General features: G+C 49.6%; 1 protein-coding gene across 9 annotated transcripts in view; it reads right to left on the reverse strand.

The window, feature by feature from the left end:
• Window positions 1-15,669, reverse strand: part of EMID1 (EMI domain containing 1) — a 67,480-nt gene that overhangs the window by 20,070 nt on the left and 31,741 nt on the right. For all 9 annotated transcript variants that reach the window (XR_016444167.1, XM_090062737.1, XM_090062740.1 and 6 more), the window contains 4 exons: window positions 6,133-6,194; window positions 5,701-5,845; window positions 2,556-2,606; window positions 1,877-1,984 (listed from right to left, as the gene is read on the reverse strand). Coding sequence is in view for 8 of the 9 variants with exons in the window: in XM_090062737.1 (XP_089918863.1) it covers window positions 1,877-1,984; window positions 2,556-2,606; window positions 5,701-5,845; window positions 6,133-6,194 (366 nt within the window). In the remaining variant the exon portion in view is untranslated. The remainder of the gene's footprint in view (window positions 1-1,876; window positions 1,985-2,555; window positions 2,607-5,700; window positions 5,846-6,132; window positions 6,195-15,669) is intronic.

The following is a 15,669-nucleotide window of genomic DNA, read 5'->3' on the forward strand; positions in this document are numbered from 1 at the left end:
TGGTTCTGTACTGGGATAGCACTGCCTGATGCCACCCTGCCTGGCTCTTTGTCCACCGGTCTCTGTACAAGGGAGGTTCGTATCATTATCCCATTGTTACAGATGGGAGAAACAAAGCACAGAGGGGGAAATGACTTGCCCAAGGTCAGTGAGCAGTGCAGTGGCATAGCTGGGAAGTGAACTCAGGTATCTAGAGTCCCGGTTGAGAATTCCCTCCATTCAACCATCCTGGTTTAACAACTAACATTCATCAGGGATATCCGAGAAAGAAGTCATACATTGAATTGGCAATATCTTGTGAATGAACCAACATAGATGATGCTAGAGAAAGCTAAGAGGTAATCCAGAGGGACTAAGCTCAGGGAATGGGAAGCCGAGCAGGAAATGAAATTCAGAGCCAGTGCAGATTGGCAGGAATCATCTGAACTGTGCACAGATCTCACTGTGCTCCACATTTATTGTATTAGCCCAGGATAAAACTCTGGGGACACTACAGACAGCTAATGGAAAGCTCAGCTCAATGTTCAGCTGTGGTCCAGAGAAGCAAATAAGTTAAGAAGCAAAATGGATAGGCTGGAGGGTCAGAAGGGGAATACTACAATAATAATGGCTTCTATATTAATTGAGACCACAGCTGCAGTATACCTAGGATAGCTCATGGTAAGCTTAGGACACTGTCCAGCACTAGCTACTCCCTCTTCAGAAGAGAGCAGGATTCAATAATAAGTGATGAGAATGGGCAGAAGCGTGGATGAAGAAGTGTGAGCTTGAGCCCTAGTCTGGACTCACGTTGAAGGCTATCTCCAGTTAACCCAGCTGTAAAGGAGCAGCTGGTTGTTCCATGTGGGGGATAACAGGCAGAGGGCCATGGCATTGGCCACATCATTGCCCGGGGAACTGTCGGCTATACAAACCACTGTACCATGACAATTCAGACATAGCAGCTTTAACCACAGGGTGACAAAGGCATGCTAACTGTGATGTAGAAGGCAGATCAAACATTCCTAGCCAACTTTTCATACTCCAAGGGCAAGGGGACACAGTGAAGCTGGCAGGCAGAAATTCAGAACTGACCATAGAAACTCCTTCCTATTATAATGCATGATTAGGCCTGTGGAATTCCCTTCTCCCAGATATCACAGGTATGGCAGGGGCTGTGAGTTTAGCAGGATTAAGAAAAGGTTAGGCATTGATGCAAAGGAGATAAACATTTATTTGACAGGGACACAAACCCTCTTTCTCAAGGCATGAGACAGGGTCAGGTAGAGCGACAGGGTCAGACAAAGACAGGGTCAGGTAGAGACTTCCCTCTTGGGTAGGTTATTCAATGGTGGGGGTGGAGGGGTGTTTCTTTAGGGCAGCTGGACCTGACTATTGGTAGAGAGAATGGCCTTGGCCATCCCTACAACCCAACACAAATGCACCACCCAGCTCTCTGTATGGAATGAACACAGCACTTGAAGCCAGCATCATCCTTGGTGCAGGATCCTTTGATGAGCTACTCAAAGGTCAAATCCAAAGCCCACTGACACCAAGGAGACTAGTTCTGTTGGCCTATGTATCAGGCCCAAGGTGTGGGCACAGTGGGGTTCAGATCTGCCCCCACACCTACTTTGTTCAGCAACAGTCAGGCAGGTACCTGCCATCAGAGAAACACCGATCTCTGGCACAGAAGCATATGCCTGTGAGAATAAAGAGCTTGCATGTAAATACTACCAATGTCAGGGGCTGAGCTCTGAGAGACAGAGATGGCAGCTCTAAGGCCCTCATGCCTGCTGGGCATCAAGGCCCTGGTGGTCCCCAGCTCCTGGAATCATCACTACTGGACCAGAGGTCACAGCAAGGCCTCATGCTGGGCCTGTTACTTAAGACTTACCTGGTGGACCAGCAGGACCCCTGATTCCAGGCACCCCAGAAGGCCCCTGGCTCCCAGTGTCTCCCTTGGGACCTGAAGGGCCAGGGGGTCCTTGTGACCCTGTTTTCCCTGAAACAGAAAGAGCAGAAGAAAATGCCCTGTCAGGTATCAGCACTCTCAGAGCAGCCTCAGACACGCTACCTCAGGGCCAGGAGCAAAGGATGGACTACCTCAGACTTCACAACCTTTATCCAACCCCTCAGAGAGGTCTCCTGAGACACCCCAGACCTTCCCTGTGCATCAGACAATGGTGATGGAGGTGTCTGAGCCTACACAGGACAGGAGCCAATGGGAAAAGAAATGCTCAGTACCTGGCCTGGATGCTGCTAAAGGGCCTGCTCTTTCACAAAGAAGCTCCAGCCGTCTCCACCCTGTCCTGAAGGGACCTCTCTACAGCGTCGTTTCTGTGGCCCATTCAATTAGGCCTCTAGCTGCTGAGATGACTTAGGAGGGCCCAGCCCTTCTTTCAGAGTAACACTGCCCATCTGCTGCACTGGCTGCAGGCTCTAGAGTAATCCTACCCTCAGCCAGCTTCACTCCAGCTTCCACCCGAGGCTTGGCCTCAACTCCTGAAAGTAAAGAAAGGGACTGGACTTTCTTCCAGACCCATCCTTAGGCTGGGAAAGAAAATGCCACTTACTGTCCTGGCTGGGAATTACTCCTGCCAGCCTCTCTCCTGCTTGCGGGGACCCTGGAAGGAAGAAAAGGACAGAGCATCAAGCATCTGATATCAGGCCTGAAAGCCACACTCAGCTGGCTGCCACCTTTTTCTCCTGCAGTCCACAGGGGTTACCAAGAGCGCATGGTTTTTGAACCTGCTTGGTGAAAGGCAACAGCACAGAATCCTACTTCATTAAATCATAGAATCATGGCAAATGAGGGTTGGAAGGGACCTCAGGAAGTCATCTAGTCCTACCCTCTGGTCAAAGCAGGACCATCCCCAACTGGATCATTCCACGCCAGAGTTTTGTTGAGCTGGACCTTAAAAAACCTCAAAGGATAGGGACTCCACCACCTCTCTAGGTAACCTGTCCCAGTACTTCACCACACTCCCGGTGAGAAAGTTTTTCCTAATATACAACCTAAACCTCCCCTGCTTCTCTCTGACTTTCCAGCACAGTGCTCTAATTATCAGGACACAGGTTAGGCATTATACAGGCCCCTCTTCTGCCCTCTTCTTGAAGCTGGACCTCTGCGCAGAAGAAGCAGTCTCAGCTTCAGAGGAGGACTGGAGTGAGGACTGAATAACACCCATTCTATGGCACTGTGCTGACTTCCCAGATGAGATGAGTTCAAACCCTCTCTGGATAAGGAGGATTAGGACCTAAGTTTGCTGCTTGCTGGATGAGTGCCCTAACAACTCTAGTCCTAGGGATAAGACATGGGAGGGCCTTACTTCTCCTCCAGTCTCCAGCACCCACTAATCAGGGTTTTCTTGCACGGTAGAATTTTGTGACTCCTGCTTGATCAACACGTGTGCACAGACTCGCCTACCTGCCCAGCTGGAGTGCAGCCTACTGCACTTGTTCAGTAACCATGTGGACACTAGCACGTCCACAGGGCCAGGGGAGCAGAATCCCAAAGTGTGCTGGGAAAGTGCCATCTGGGCCCTGAATTTGGTGTGTGGGTCCCAGATCAGCACTGGATGGTGTCCTGTTGCATTTCCGAGAGGAGACAGCACACTGCCACCCAGTGCAGTGGGAATGCAGCGACATGCAGCTCTGTGTCTCAGCAGAGCTGAGGTCCAGGTAGCTCCTTTATCTGGGAGATGCTTTTCAACAGAATCCCAGCTACATTGTGGGAAGGAGGGGATGGAAAAATCTCTGTAAGAATCAATCATTTGACCTCTGACAGGATCTACCAGGAACCAGTAGCCCAATGTGCCAGTTGCCTTGTTCCAAATCGACTTGCCAACTGATCTCAGCAGGAAGCACTGGTAATGCTGAGCTGGATTCTGCTGGGCCATTTGGAATCCGTCTAGCCTGGTTGCAGCCTGGGGGGAAGGTGGGAGGACTTCTGCTTCTGCCTTTTCACTGCATGCTGGAGCAGGAGGCCCCCCGAACCAGCTGGTCTGGCTGAGGCACCTGGAGTCACCAAGCCCAATCATGCTCGCTTCGTCAGGGCACGTGGAACTCAAAGCAGTAGAAGCTGGGACACGTCCCCATTAGACCATGGTCATCACAAGCCCTGACCCTCACAAATGCCCCTCTGCAAGGCAGGCCATGCAGGCTCCAGAAACCTGGAGCATGGGATCATTGCAGAACAGGGCATGGGACCTTTGCAGCTTCCTCCCAGCTCATGAGGGCCTGTTGCTGAATCCCCATGACACCAATGGAAGCATTTTCATGATCTGTACTGGGAGCCAGGTTAGGCCTATTCACTGCTGTTCCCTTCACACCCCGCTCTGACAGCTGTTCCACTTCTGCCTGCAGCTTATTCTGCCTCAGGATGCTGTAGCGGGTGCGGGCGGAGAAGGGGGGGTTTTGCCACAGAGCTATAAATTTATTGCCACCACCCTGCTGTCACCCTGCCCTCATACCAGAAACACATGGGCTGTCAGAGCACGGGAAGGCCTGATAAATCTTCCCTGCTGCATACAGCTGAAGCCAAAGCCCTAGCCAACCCAATCCCCAGCTGCACTCAATTTAACTCCAGTGGCCTGGTGTAGCCCCTGCCGGGTGGGGGCCAGGAAGGGGCACAGGCTGCAACTGAGATGGAAGAGCAGAGCTTGGGGCTGAGTCCCTTCTCTTGGAGGTGGGGTAGGCAGCCCTTCCACCTGTTCTCTAAAGACCCCCAGAGTCTCTATGTCAGCAGGAGGGATCCCCGTCTGAGGCAGACTGTTGGGACAGTCTCTGTGTGCACTCAAGCAAACAGCATTCTCCCTTTGATTGGATTCTCCTTCGTTCCTGGCACTGGTCTTTCCCCAGGGATCATGTTTGACCCTCTTAATGCTACACATTCCCAAGACTCAGATTCCAAGCACTATGGAGAAAGGACTGGCTTTTATGTGCAAACAGCTAACACAACAGGCTCCCAGTCTTTGATGGAGGCTCTTATAGATGTTATTGTAAATCATTCTAACACTACAATAATAGGAATAGTAAGAATTGATTAATGAATTGCTGTGCATTTTCTACTTTTTCACTGCAGAGTGCCTTGTTAATGCAACACTGCTAAACTGCAGCTGACTCTGGGGTAGAACATAACAGCTGTTTAACAGCCTGCAGCAACCAAAGCCAGGAGGAATGTCACATGTGGCTAGAATAAAGTGGAGTGTTTGGGAGGTGGAATGTATCAACCTGAGTTGGGATTTTCCTAGGGGGTCAAAACTAACAGGGAAGGAGCTTGCTCTTGAATGAGCTGAGAGGCTCTAGAAGAGAAAGGAAAGTTAAGGGTAAAAGGCAAGTGGGAGGAGGAGCTGTAGAGCAGTATGCTAGTGGAGAGAAGAGTTTGGGGCTTTAGGGCAATCCAACCCCCTTCTCCCCCACAATCACCCCATTAGAGACAGGACTCTGAGACCCAACCCCCAGAAGCATCAAGGGCCCAATCCTGTTCTTAGTCAGGCAAACCTGGGAGCTTTGCTTAGGTACATTTTGTAGGGTCAGGTCTATAACTAATGGGAAAGCCCTGAGCTGTTAAACAACTGCAGGGTTCAACCCTGAAAGAAGCTGCAGATCAGCAGTGCAATGTTAACTGAAATGCCTGAGATTAAGGAGCTGTAGAAAAATGCCAGGTGATTCCTTAAAATGATCCCTCACACCCCGCCTCTCTCCACAATTGCTTACCTCTCATACCTTCATCCCCTGGGCTGCCGTGGGTAGCTGGAGACCCCCAGAGCTGGACGGAGTCTGAATGGGCAGGCCCTTTGGTTAAGAGGTGTTTGCTGGGTGCTGGGGAGGTTGCCAGCTCAGCTGCTGACAGCAACGCCATCTGCGAGTGAGAGAGTTACCAGAAGTGCCCCTGACATACCCATTGCTGCTGCAGGGGTCCCTGACTCCCTGGCCAAGGGGAAACAAGGCAGGGACATTTCCCAGTGACTCAGGGGTAAAGCATTAGCTTGTGCAAATAGCCAACAGTGCTCTACCTGTGATCCCAAGGACAGACAACTTTGAAGGATGCATTCGCTTCCCCTGATCCTAGGCCCTGTGACACCCCTCTCCCCACCCAGGAAGTAGGGGCCAAGTCTGAGAGCTGAGCAAAACCAGGTAGATGCTGACCTTAGCTTCCAGGGTGTTGAGACGTGCCGTCATCTCCATCACTTTGCTGCAGTTTAAACACCCTGAGGAATCAAACAAGGAGACAGAGAGTCAAGGGAGTACACAGATATCTTCAGGCCAAGGTTCAATGGAGAGGGAGCATATGTGGGGTGTGGAGATGGATCTCAGGAGGCTGAGCCAGGGCTCTGGGGTTACATTTCCACAGGGAGCTGCCAGGCTGCAGAGGATAGGGGTGTGCTGCAAGCCCCCCAGGTAGTTTGATCTCAAGCTGCAGCAGCCCATGCTCTTCACTGAGGAGATGCCCAGTGCATTCATAGGTTTCATAGACGTTAGGGGCTGGAAGGGACCTTGTGAGATCATCAAGTTCAGCCCCCCACCATAGGCAAGAAGTCAGCTGGGATCAAGCCACCCCAGCAAGAAAAGTAACCAGATGTTTTTTGAAAGTGTCCAGAGGAGGTGCTTGCACCACCTCTGGGAGGAGTCTGTTCCAGACCCTGGACATACACACCGTAAAGAACTTTTTTCTTATATCCAGTCTAAATTGGCCTTCCTGGAGTTTATGGCCATCAGACCTTGTTATCCCTTGGGGAGCTCTGGCGAACAGCTGTTCTCCCAGGTCCTGATGTACCCCTCTTACGTAATTGTAGGCTGCCCTCAAGTCCTCCCTGAACCTTCTCTTCTCAGACTGAGCAGTCCCAAATCCCTCAGCCTCTCCCCATATGGCCTTCCCTCCAGGCCTTGGATCATCCAAGTGGCTCTCCTCTGGACTCTCTCAAGCTTTTCCACATCCCTCCTGAAGTGGGGGCCCCAGAACTGGATGCAGTACTACAGCTGCGGCCTCACCAAGGCCCAGTAAAGCAGGAGGATGACATCCCTGGTTTTACTTGAGATGCATCAGTAGATGCATGCCAGAGTTTGGTTTGCTTTGCCAGCCACAGCAGCGCATTGGTGACTCATATTCATCTTGTGGGCAAAGTCAGTCCTGCTGTGCCAGCCAAGATAACAGCTGTTGCACTGTGACCTAAAGCAATACATTCTGATGCAGGATGGAGGATGTCCCAGTCAGGCAGGACCATTCAATCCTCCTGTCAGCCCCAAGCCAGCGCACAGGAGAGTGCATCTGCACAGGGGAGACCAGAACACACCAGCAGGCTGGAACTGCCCCTCATACTGAAGAGAAAAGCTCTCCAGCTTTGCTTGCCTCAATCCCAGCTGTCAAGAGGATCCTGGAGGGCAGACAGGGAAGCCTCTCCCATTGCAAAGTGGCTGGTATTGGCATAAAACATCAGGGCTGTTGGGTGTTTCATCTCCTTCACCTTCCCTTCCAGGAACAGCCAAGGCAAGCCCAGAACTAGGGAGCCCTCTGATGGTTCAGCTCACTGGGTCCCTGGTCTCTGACTAAGAGGCAAGGCAATGAGGTCTCTGCTCGAGCCTCTTTCTGCCTCTGCTCCTTCCCAATGCAGCCCTGTTCTTACAATGCACCTCCGCTGCTCAAACACGTCTCCCTTTTGCTCAAGTCCCTTTTCATTTTTGGGGTGTCCCTTTCTAGCTCCTTCTGTTAAACAACTTTGTTTTAGGCCAATGTCAGGAGAACAACATTTTTAGATGTTCCCTAATCCCTTTTCTACTCCACCTGCCACCTGTTGTGAGTTAGGCCCACTCTTGCAATCACATATCCCCTGGACACCAGCCGAATAACATTCAGCAATATGCTTTTGGGAATGCTGGTTGCTTGGAGAGCCTTGCAGTTGTATCGACATTGGGGGCCGGAGGTCGAGGGAAAAGGCTTTTTCAGGCCTAAGACAAATGATTAGAGAGAGAAGTTATAACTTCCAGTTGGTTCAGGATCAGGGATGAGCAGAGGTAGGATCAAAGATAAACTTGAAAGACAGTTTTGAAAGGGGCTTTTATTGAGGATCTAAAGCATCAGGTAATTTCCTGCGCTAAGTCTTTATTTTTCCTTTCCTTCACACCTCTGCGTTCTGGGGGCCCAGCACAATTAGAAAGTGCTTGAATGCTGGGCTGCTGGCTCAGTGCTTCCAATCCAGCCAAAGTAAGAGGTACTGGGAGCCTGCCAGGTACTGGGATGACAGTGATCTTGCAGAGACATGAGACAGGTATACAAGGCGACTGGCAGATGGACAAACAGATCAGCTACCATGCACATTTCTCTCTCTTGCCCGAAAGCTTCATTCCACTGTATTTCAAATCCAGGAGGGTTTGAAAAGCAGCTGACCATGCAGATGCTTCACTAAACTAAACCTTTTATCTTTCTTTCACTGTTGTGAAAGATCAACTGAGATCCAACAAGAACAGTTTCTTCTCCAAGAGGCTTATGCAGCACAAGAGGTGATGAGAGCAGAGCAAACACTTAAGAAGAGGGCTGGACTGGGAGGATAGTCATGATAGCTATTAATATTCCTGGGTTTCCCCTGCAGAAAAAGCTGGGATCTCCTCCCAAGAAACAGCAGGGTGATGGACCAGAGGTCTGCCTGTTCCTTGCCGTTTGCTAGACATGAGGCTGTGGTATCATCTCCCAGTGCACCGTGCGTTCTCAGCTGTGCAACAGCTAATCATCCCTACTTCTTGTGCAGTTATTGCTCAGTGGTGCTGCCCAGGAGTATCTTTTCCAGGGCAGGCAGTGTCAAATTTGGGGCTCTCCAAACCCCGCAGCATTTTGCACCCAGCACTGCAATGTTAATGTAGACATCCCAGCCAGATTCTGATTGGGAGATTTATATTCTGCCTCTTTAATGCCCCATAGACTATTTAATAGAATCCCAAAACTGTTGGGCTGGAAATGATCTCAGTAGAACATCTAGGTCAGCCCCCTGTGGCCAGACCATCCCTGACAAATGTTGATCCAGCCTCTTTTTAAACCTCCAGCGAAGGAGATTCCCTCCTCTCCCTAGGCCGCTTGTTCCAAAGTGCTTCACCATCTTAACTCTTCGAAAGACTTGCCTAATATCAAATTTAAATTGTCTTTGCTGAAAACTAAGCTACTTTCTTCTTGCCCTTCCCCAGTGGCCACGGAGAACAACTGAACTTTGTTCCCTTTAATGGCCTTTTCTGCATTAGAGGACTATTAGCGTGTCTTCCTTCAGTCGTCTCTTTTTTTTAGACTAAACAAAACTAGTTCTTTCAACCTTTCCTCATAGGTCATGTTTTCTAAACCTCTTATCCTCCTTGTTCCTCTTCTCTGGACTCCATCCAATTTGTCTGCATCTTTGTCAAAGCAGAGCGCTCAAAACCAAACACCACTCCAGATAAGACCCATCAGTGCTGACTAGAGAAGAGTATTTGCCTCCCATGTTTTACAAACAATACTTCTGCTAATGTATCCCAGCATAAGATCTGCCTTTTTTTGCAACACCTTCAGATTTTCAACTCTACCCTAACTCCCAGATCCTTTGCTACAGCACCGCTGCTTTGCCACATAGTCCTTATTTTATTTTTGTGCGTTTTGATTTCTCCTTCCTCAGAGGCAGCACTTTGCACTTGTCTCTACTGCATGTCATCCTGCTGATTTTCAGGCCATCAATCCAACTTGTCAAGATCATTTGGAGTCACCCAAGTAATTCCAACCACCTCCCTAGCATGGTGGAAACAGCAAATTTGATCAGAGGAATCGGTCTTATCTGAATCATTAATGAAAAATATTGACTAGCACAGGACCCAGGACAGACACCTACAGAGTCTTCTTTGAGGTATCTTTAAAGGGAACCATGGAGAACTACTTGTGGAGAAAGATGTTTTCAACCTGTTTCAGTAGTTTCTTTTAGTTCCTGCAATGAACCGTTGTACTGTGTAGCATTGCTGTGCTCCATTACAACAGATGCTACACTCTACCCCAGAGATGGCTGCAATTCAATGGCAGGATGAAAATATATTTAATCCAGTCTGCTCTGTCAAATCTGTCATGTTCCTGTCAGCTAGCTTTGCTTTCAATTAAGTTGCTGTTAGAACAGGAGAAAACTCAGATGCAGGCTTAACTGCCTCAGTAATATACCCAAGATTGGGCAGGGATGGGTGGGAAAGGAAGGGAAGGAAAAGAGGCTTTCTTGGATGTGGAAGAGATCTCAGCCTTCTACCCCTGAAGAAATACTTGCTTATATTTTTCAGTGTCAAAAACAGCCTGGGAGTTTTGCAACAGCAAGAGGGGTTACTTGCTTCTAGCCCTAACAATCCTTGCTGACAAGCATTAAGCCACAGCTAGGGTTGTTCCTTGGCCAGCTCAGACTTCTTAAAAGTCTCCTCTTCATTTCTGCATCTCCTATTTTAGGGTCTTTTCCACATTCAGTCCTTGGGGAGATCATCCCAGCCCTGGGAAACTGTCCCTTATTGTTTCCTTCAGGCCTCAAAGGTTCGGACACTTTTTCCAGCCAGGACTCTGTGCTGAACCCATCAATACTGTCCCTTGAGACATCTGGAAAGAACAGCTCAAGTCTCATTCATCTGGGACAGGACTTGTCCCTCTGACAGTTTATCCTGTCTGGCTTTAAATGGCCACTGTCTCGGACTTTTCCATGCTGACCTGACCTCTGACCCAGTGAAGTCTCCTTCTTTTGGAGCAAGTGGACTAGTGAAATCTTTACGCCTGCTTCTCCAGACCTGCCCCTTGCGTGCTAACTAAACACCAGTGCAAAGCAGATATCAAGTGCTGCCATTCTGATCCGCACCACTGGGGTAAGTGGCTGCAAAAGGGCTGGGGCTGGCCACCAGGATCAAGCCTGTGATCTAGGTTGACTTCACAGTGTGAGGGGAGACAGTGGCTACATCCATGCGGCTGGATGTCCTCAGAATGAGACCTCCAGAGGCACTTTCTAGGTCTTGCACAGTGGCAAGGAACATTTCTACCTGCATAAACTTTGATCCCAGGTTTCTTCTCTGGAGACAAGGCAGGGGGACTTGCCTAATCCTATCTGGGGACACTCAGCAACAGCTTCTAGGACACTGAACTACTGAAGGGGAGAAAGAGCCGAGTTACTGTAAAGACAACATCAGTGACTAACGGGGCCAGAGCAGGGAGGGCATGAGACAGAGGAGGCTACCAAGTGAGCATACTGGCACCAGCGCTGAGTAGAAGGGACATGGGGTGCTCTCCTGTCTGCATGTTAGGAAGATGAGGAGACCACACAGACACAGCTATGTCCCAATAGCTGCATTGTATGTTGTATACATGGCCTGGCCATATAAACACTGCTGCTGTCAGATGCTGGTGGCTTCTGTACAAGGGAAAAAGGCCCTTTTGCTAGCTCCCCGCATCTATTTAACAGTATCCTATCCACTTATTATACAGTGCAGAAAGCCTCTGAATTGGGATGCAGGACTAGGTGATATTTTCTGGGTGCTCTGATTAAGACCTCCTGTGTGGCCTTGGGTAAGTTGCCAAACTACCCTGTGCCTCAATCTCCCCATCTGTAAGACAGGGATGAACACAGCTCTACCACATGAAGCATCAGGCATGTAACACTGACAGATAGCTCTGAGGCTCTGTTCCAGGAAAGGTTGATCCAGAGCAAAAAAGGAGCTTGGCTGGTTCCTGACATGGGGCCTATTCAGCCATCTACCACCCCACCTCCTTCACATATTCACAGGAACTCAAGGTGGGGAAGTTTTTTCCAGCTCCCTTAATGTTTTCTGCTAACTTCCTTGGTATGTGATGGGAGACATCCCCAGACATTGGCTCTAGTTTAAGCTCCCCTATGTCCAAGGATACCAAGATTTTTTTAAAAATTTTTTTTGGGGGGGGGGGGGCAGGGAGAGAAGAAGACGACTCCAGGTCTGGGCCTGTTTCTTGCAATTATACCAGCAAATCTGATCTGGCTTTGCCTTTATCAAAACCTCCCGTCACTACTCTACCAGAGTCAGAGGAGACATGACAGAGGAAAAAACACAGGCCCCTGCCTTCACCTGACTCTGGGTACACTTGGTGCTAAGCAAATGCTGCTGGCCTGTAGGGCTGGCCTGGATGGAAGGAGTTGGTGGGCCTCAGGGCCACTTCCAGTGATCACAAAAAGCCTGCCCTCACCCATCTGGGTGGGGGGGGGCGGCAAGGGCTGTGCAGAGAGCCAGAGCAGGAAGTCTTGGGAATGGAGGCAGCAAGCTGAGTCCAAGGCTAGGGACAGATATTCAAAAGCCTGAGCCCAAGTTGATTCAATCTTTGCAGGTTAGTCTACCCAGGATAGGCTAAATCAGTTTTGTAACCAGGCAGACATCCCAGAAATGCAGGCACATGCCTGCAGTGGCTCAGGCTAGAAGCTGGGGGGTGCTTGAACAGCCCTCCTTTTACTTCCACAGGGCTGAGCTGAGGGGGTTGTGGTTAGGTGCTGCTCTGATTATTCTCCCACGTCCTAAACAGCCCAGCAGGGAATGTTTATCATGCCTAACTCAGCCTTAATCAGCCCATTAAGAAAACAAAGCCTCTCTCCATTAACTAGTGGAGCTCTTTTTAAACAGCTCTTCCAGGGAAGAACATTAAGCTACCTGTTGACTAGCTCCAAAAAGCCTGTCTGCCTCTGTCCTCTCCCACAGCAGAAACCGTAGCCAGTGTGTGGTCTGCTAGCTAATGCTGAGGTGTCTGAGTAAGGCAGAGGGGAGGGGGGAATAACTCCACGTTGGCAGGGAGAAGCCAGGCATTTGCTCCATACCTGCAAGTTGCTGAAGGAGCTCTGGCTGGGAGGGGAGGGAGGGGCCAGCTCTGCTGTGGAGCAGAGAGCTCCGCCCAGTTCAGAGAGCATGCTGGGATGCTGGGGTGTTTGGTTTACCTTAAACCAACAAGGGGTCTGGGATAGACAGTGCACGAACTGGTTTGATCCAAATCAGTTAAGTCTGATTGACTTTTATTAGTAAATGTTTAGGATTGTGAATCCAAAAAAGATGACAAAAAAAGCCAGTAGGGAAATACATATCGCCCGAGCGAGGGCACCAGGTTTATCTCAAACGGGTTTCAGCCATTTTCAGACTGGTTTATGTGCACTGGACATCTGTTCTGTTACAGGTATAAACCAGTTTCTGATCACTTGAACTGGTTTGTGTGTAATGTCTGTCCCTAGCCCAAATGTCCCAGTGGATTCCAATATAGCTATTGTGGAGTCTCAAGCATTTCCTCCCTCTTTCCCTCTTTATTTAAGCCAGGGTGTATCCATGACAACCAGTTGCCAATTTTCAATCAGTCAGAGAGGAAGGCTGTGGCTGCTCACTGAGCACCTGTTTTAATTTACCCTCTGCCATGGTGAGTACATCCCCTGCCCCTACCCTCATCTCCAGGATCCACCACTCTTCCTTGCTTGCTCTGCTTCTGGGATATGGGCTAAGTAAAGCCCAAGGTCTGCCTTGGTGGATCCTGGGTAAATGCTGGACACACACGTGAGAAGCAAGGCACCTCAGCCCAGTTTGGAGGCAGACGAGGCCAGTTGAACAGAGACAGGTCAAACCCAGAGCGAAGCCAGAAGTAACGAGAATTTCTGCCCTGTCCAGTTACATTTCTCTTTCCCGCAACCCTTGCCCACAGCAGCCCTTGGTCTTGGAGCTGTCATGCCACACCAGACTTTCCCAAGCAGTGACATACTTAGAAGGCAGAGATGCCACCACCTTCCTTTGCCTTCTGCCAAGAGGGTATCTTGGCAGCGTGCCTGGGAAGGTGGCAATACACACTGCAAGGGGAGACCCCTGTTACAATCCACTTGGCTGTGGGCGCCATGAAAGAGGGCCTGATCTTTGACTGCACTGAAGCCCTGAAGCATAAGGTCACACGCTCCCAGCTAGGTCTCCTGAGCACTTCCAGAGCAGAGCGGGCTTTAGGTCAAGTGGGAACTCAGTCCTACATATCCTTGGCAGTCTGTGGCAAGTCACTACGCTGCCCACACAAGGCTGGTTCCCACAGCACAGGGCTTATCTCGTGGCACCAGCAATCCAATCTAACCCCTTGGCTGGAGCAGCCCTGGCAAGCCCTTCCCTTCTGCTGCCCACACAACACCAGGAAAAGTATTGGATTCACAGACATCATTCCCTGCCAAGATCGTCAGTGTGGGCAAAGCCCTGAGACAGGGAACACATAAGAAGACCTGGGAGCAGGCAAGTATCAGTAACGTGGCTTCAGGGAAGTGAATGGAAAAGTATCTACGGGCACAGACAGAAGTGACAATTTTTATGTCATTTGGCCTCAGAAAGAGTCTACAGCCATAATCAAACAGAAGTGCACAGCTACAGACTTCTTTAAAAGTGCCCGATCCCGTGAAACCTCAGAAGAACAGGCTTCAAAACAAGGTGCATTCTGTAACTTGTGTCTGCAGAGTCCCCAGCCTGTCACTGTTTTCAGAATGGGAGGGGGAAAGGAAGTGGAGGGAGTTTGGTCTGGGTTTTTTTCAGCTGGCACTGGAGGGTGGGATGGGTGATTGGAGAGCAAGTTCCCTCTGCTCCCTTTCCCCCCTCCCATTCTGAAAACAGCCTTAGAGCTGGGTGTGGGGAATGGCATTGCTACAGAGACTTGGCTGCAAGCTTGGAGCAAGCAGCTGGAATCCCCAACTCCAGGACCCAGCAGTGAAATTCTGTTGGGTCTGGGGGATTGTTGCAACTCATAGTACTACTTTCTGTAAAGAGCTGCAAGTTGCAATAGGGAGCTGCTCTTCTGTTTGCACCCACTGACTCAAGTGAGCCCAGGTTTCCACCCCAGAGTGGGACCTCAGCCTATGGCTGGAGCAGGACAGACACTGCAAAAATCAGCTGACACCTCCACACAAATTTGTTGCCCTTCTTGTGTTCCCTTGCTCTGAATATTCCACGGACTACATCTCTATGTGGAGACAAGTTCCCTTACGCACACACATACACATGCACAGGCAGCCACTTTGTGTTTTTGCTCACATCCAGCTCTTAGGGGAGAAATCAATCACTAAATGTCATTCTGGTCAAAAGGATCTGATTGCTCTTTGTGAACAGAAAAATCGTATCCGTCCATCCATCTTCATACTGCCATGCCTACTCCTCCATCTATCTCTATCTGTGGACAGATCAAACAGTGACATAGATTTAAAAGGGGAGCAGGAGCTGACTGCTTGTGAGCAGATCAGCTGATCGGTTGTAATTGTTTCATGTGTCTTTTCCTATCCCATTATAAGTGGACCCTAAACTGGGACACTTACCCTGCAAAGAAACAGCTGCTAAATTATAGTAGTTTGGCTTCCACTTCCTGTAGGCTAGAGCAGATGCACAGAATAATTATAGTGGATCAGCAGCAAGTCCTGGCCCTGAGTAAACTTCATGGAGGTTCCAACTCGTCCTCCAGTAAGAGGAGAGAACTCTGCTTGGGGCTGGGTTTTTTGGCTCTTTATAAAATAAAAGAGAAATGTATTAATTTTCTCTTTTTTTCTGGTGCGGAGGAGCCTAGAAGCAGAAGTGCTGTCACTTTCCAACAGGATTATCTGTACTGAGTAACAACTGCAGAATACAAATACTAAAATTCCAGACTGGATCAGACACCTGATTCTAAAATGACCTTTGTCCAACTGGGGAGAAGAAATGCGTCACAAAGCACTA

This window comes from Crocodylus siamensis, chromosome 9 (assembly GCF_052110815.1).
Source record: "Crocodylus siamensis isolate JL-2025a chromosome 9, ASM5211081v1, whole genome shotgun sequence".
In the NCBI taxonomy this organism is placed as follows: Eukaryota; Metazoa; Chordata; order Crocodylia; family Crocodylidae; genus Crocodylus; species Crocodylus siamensis.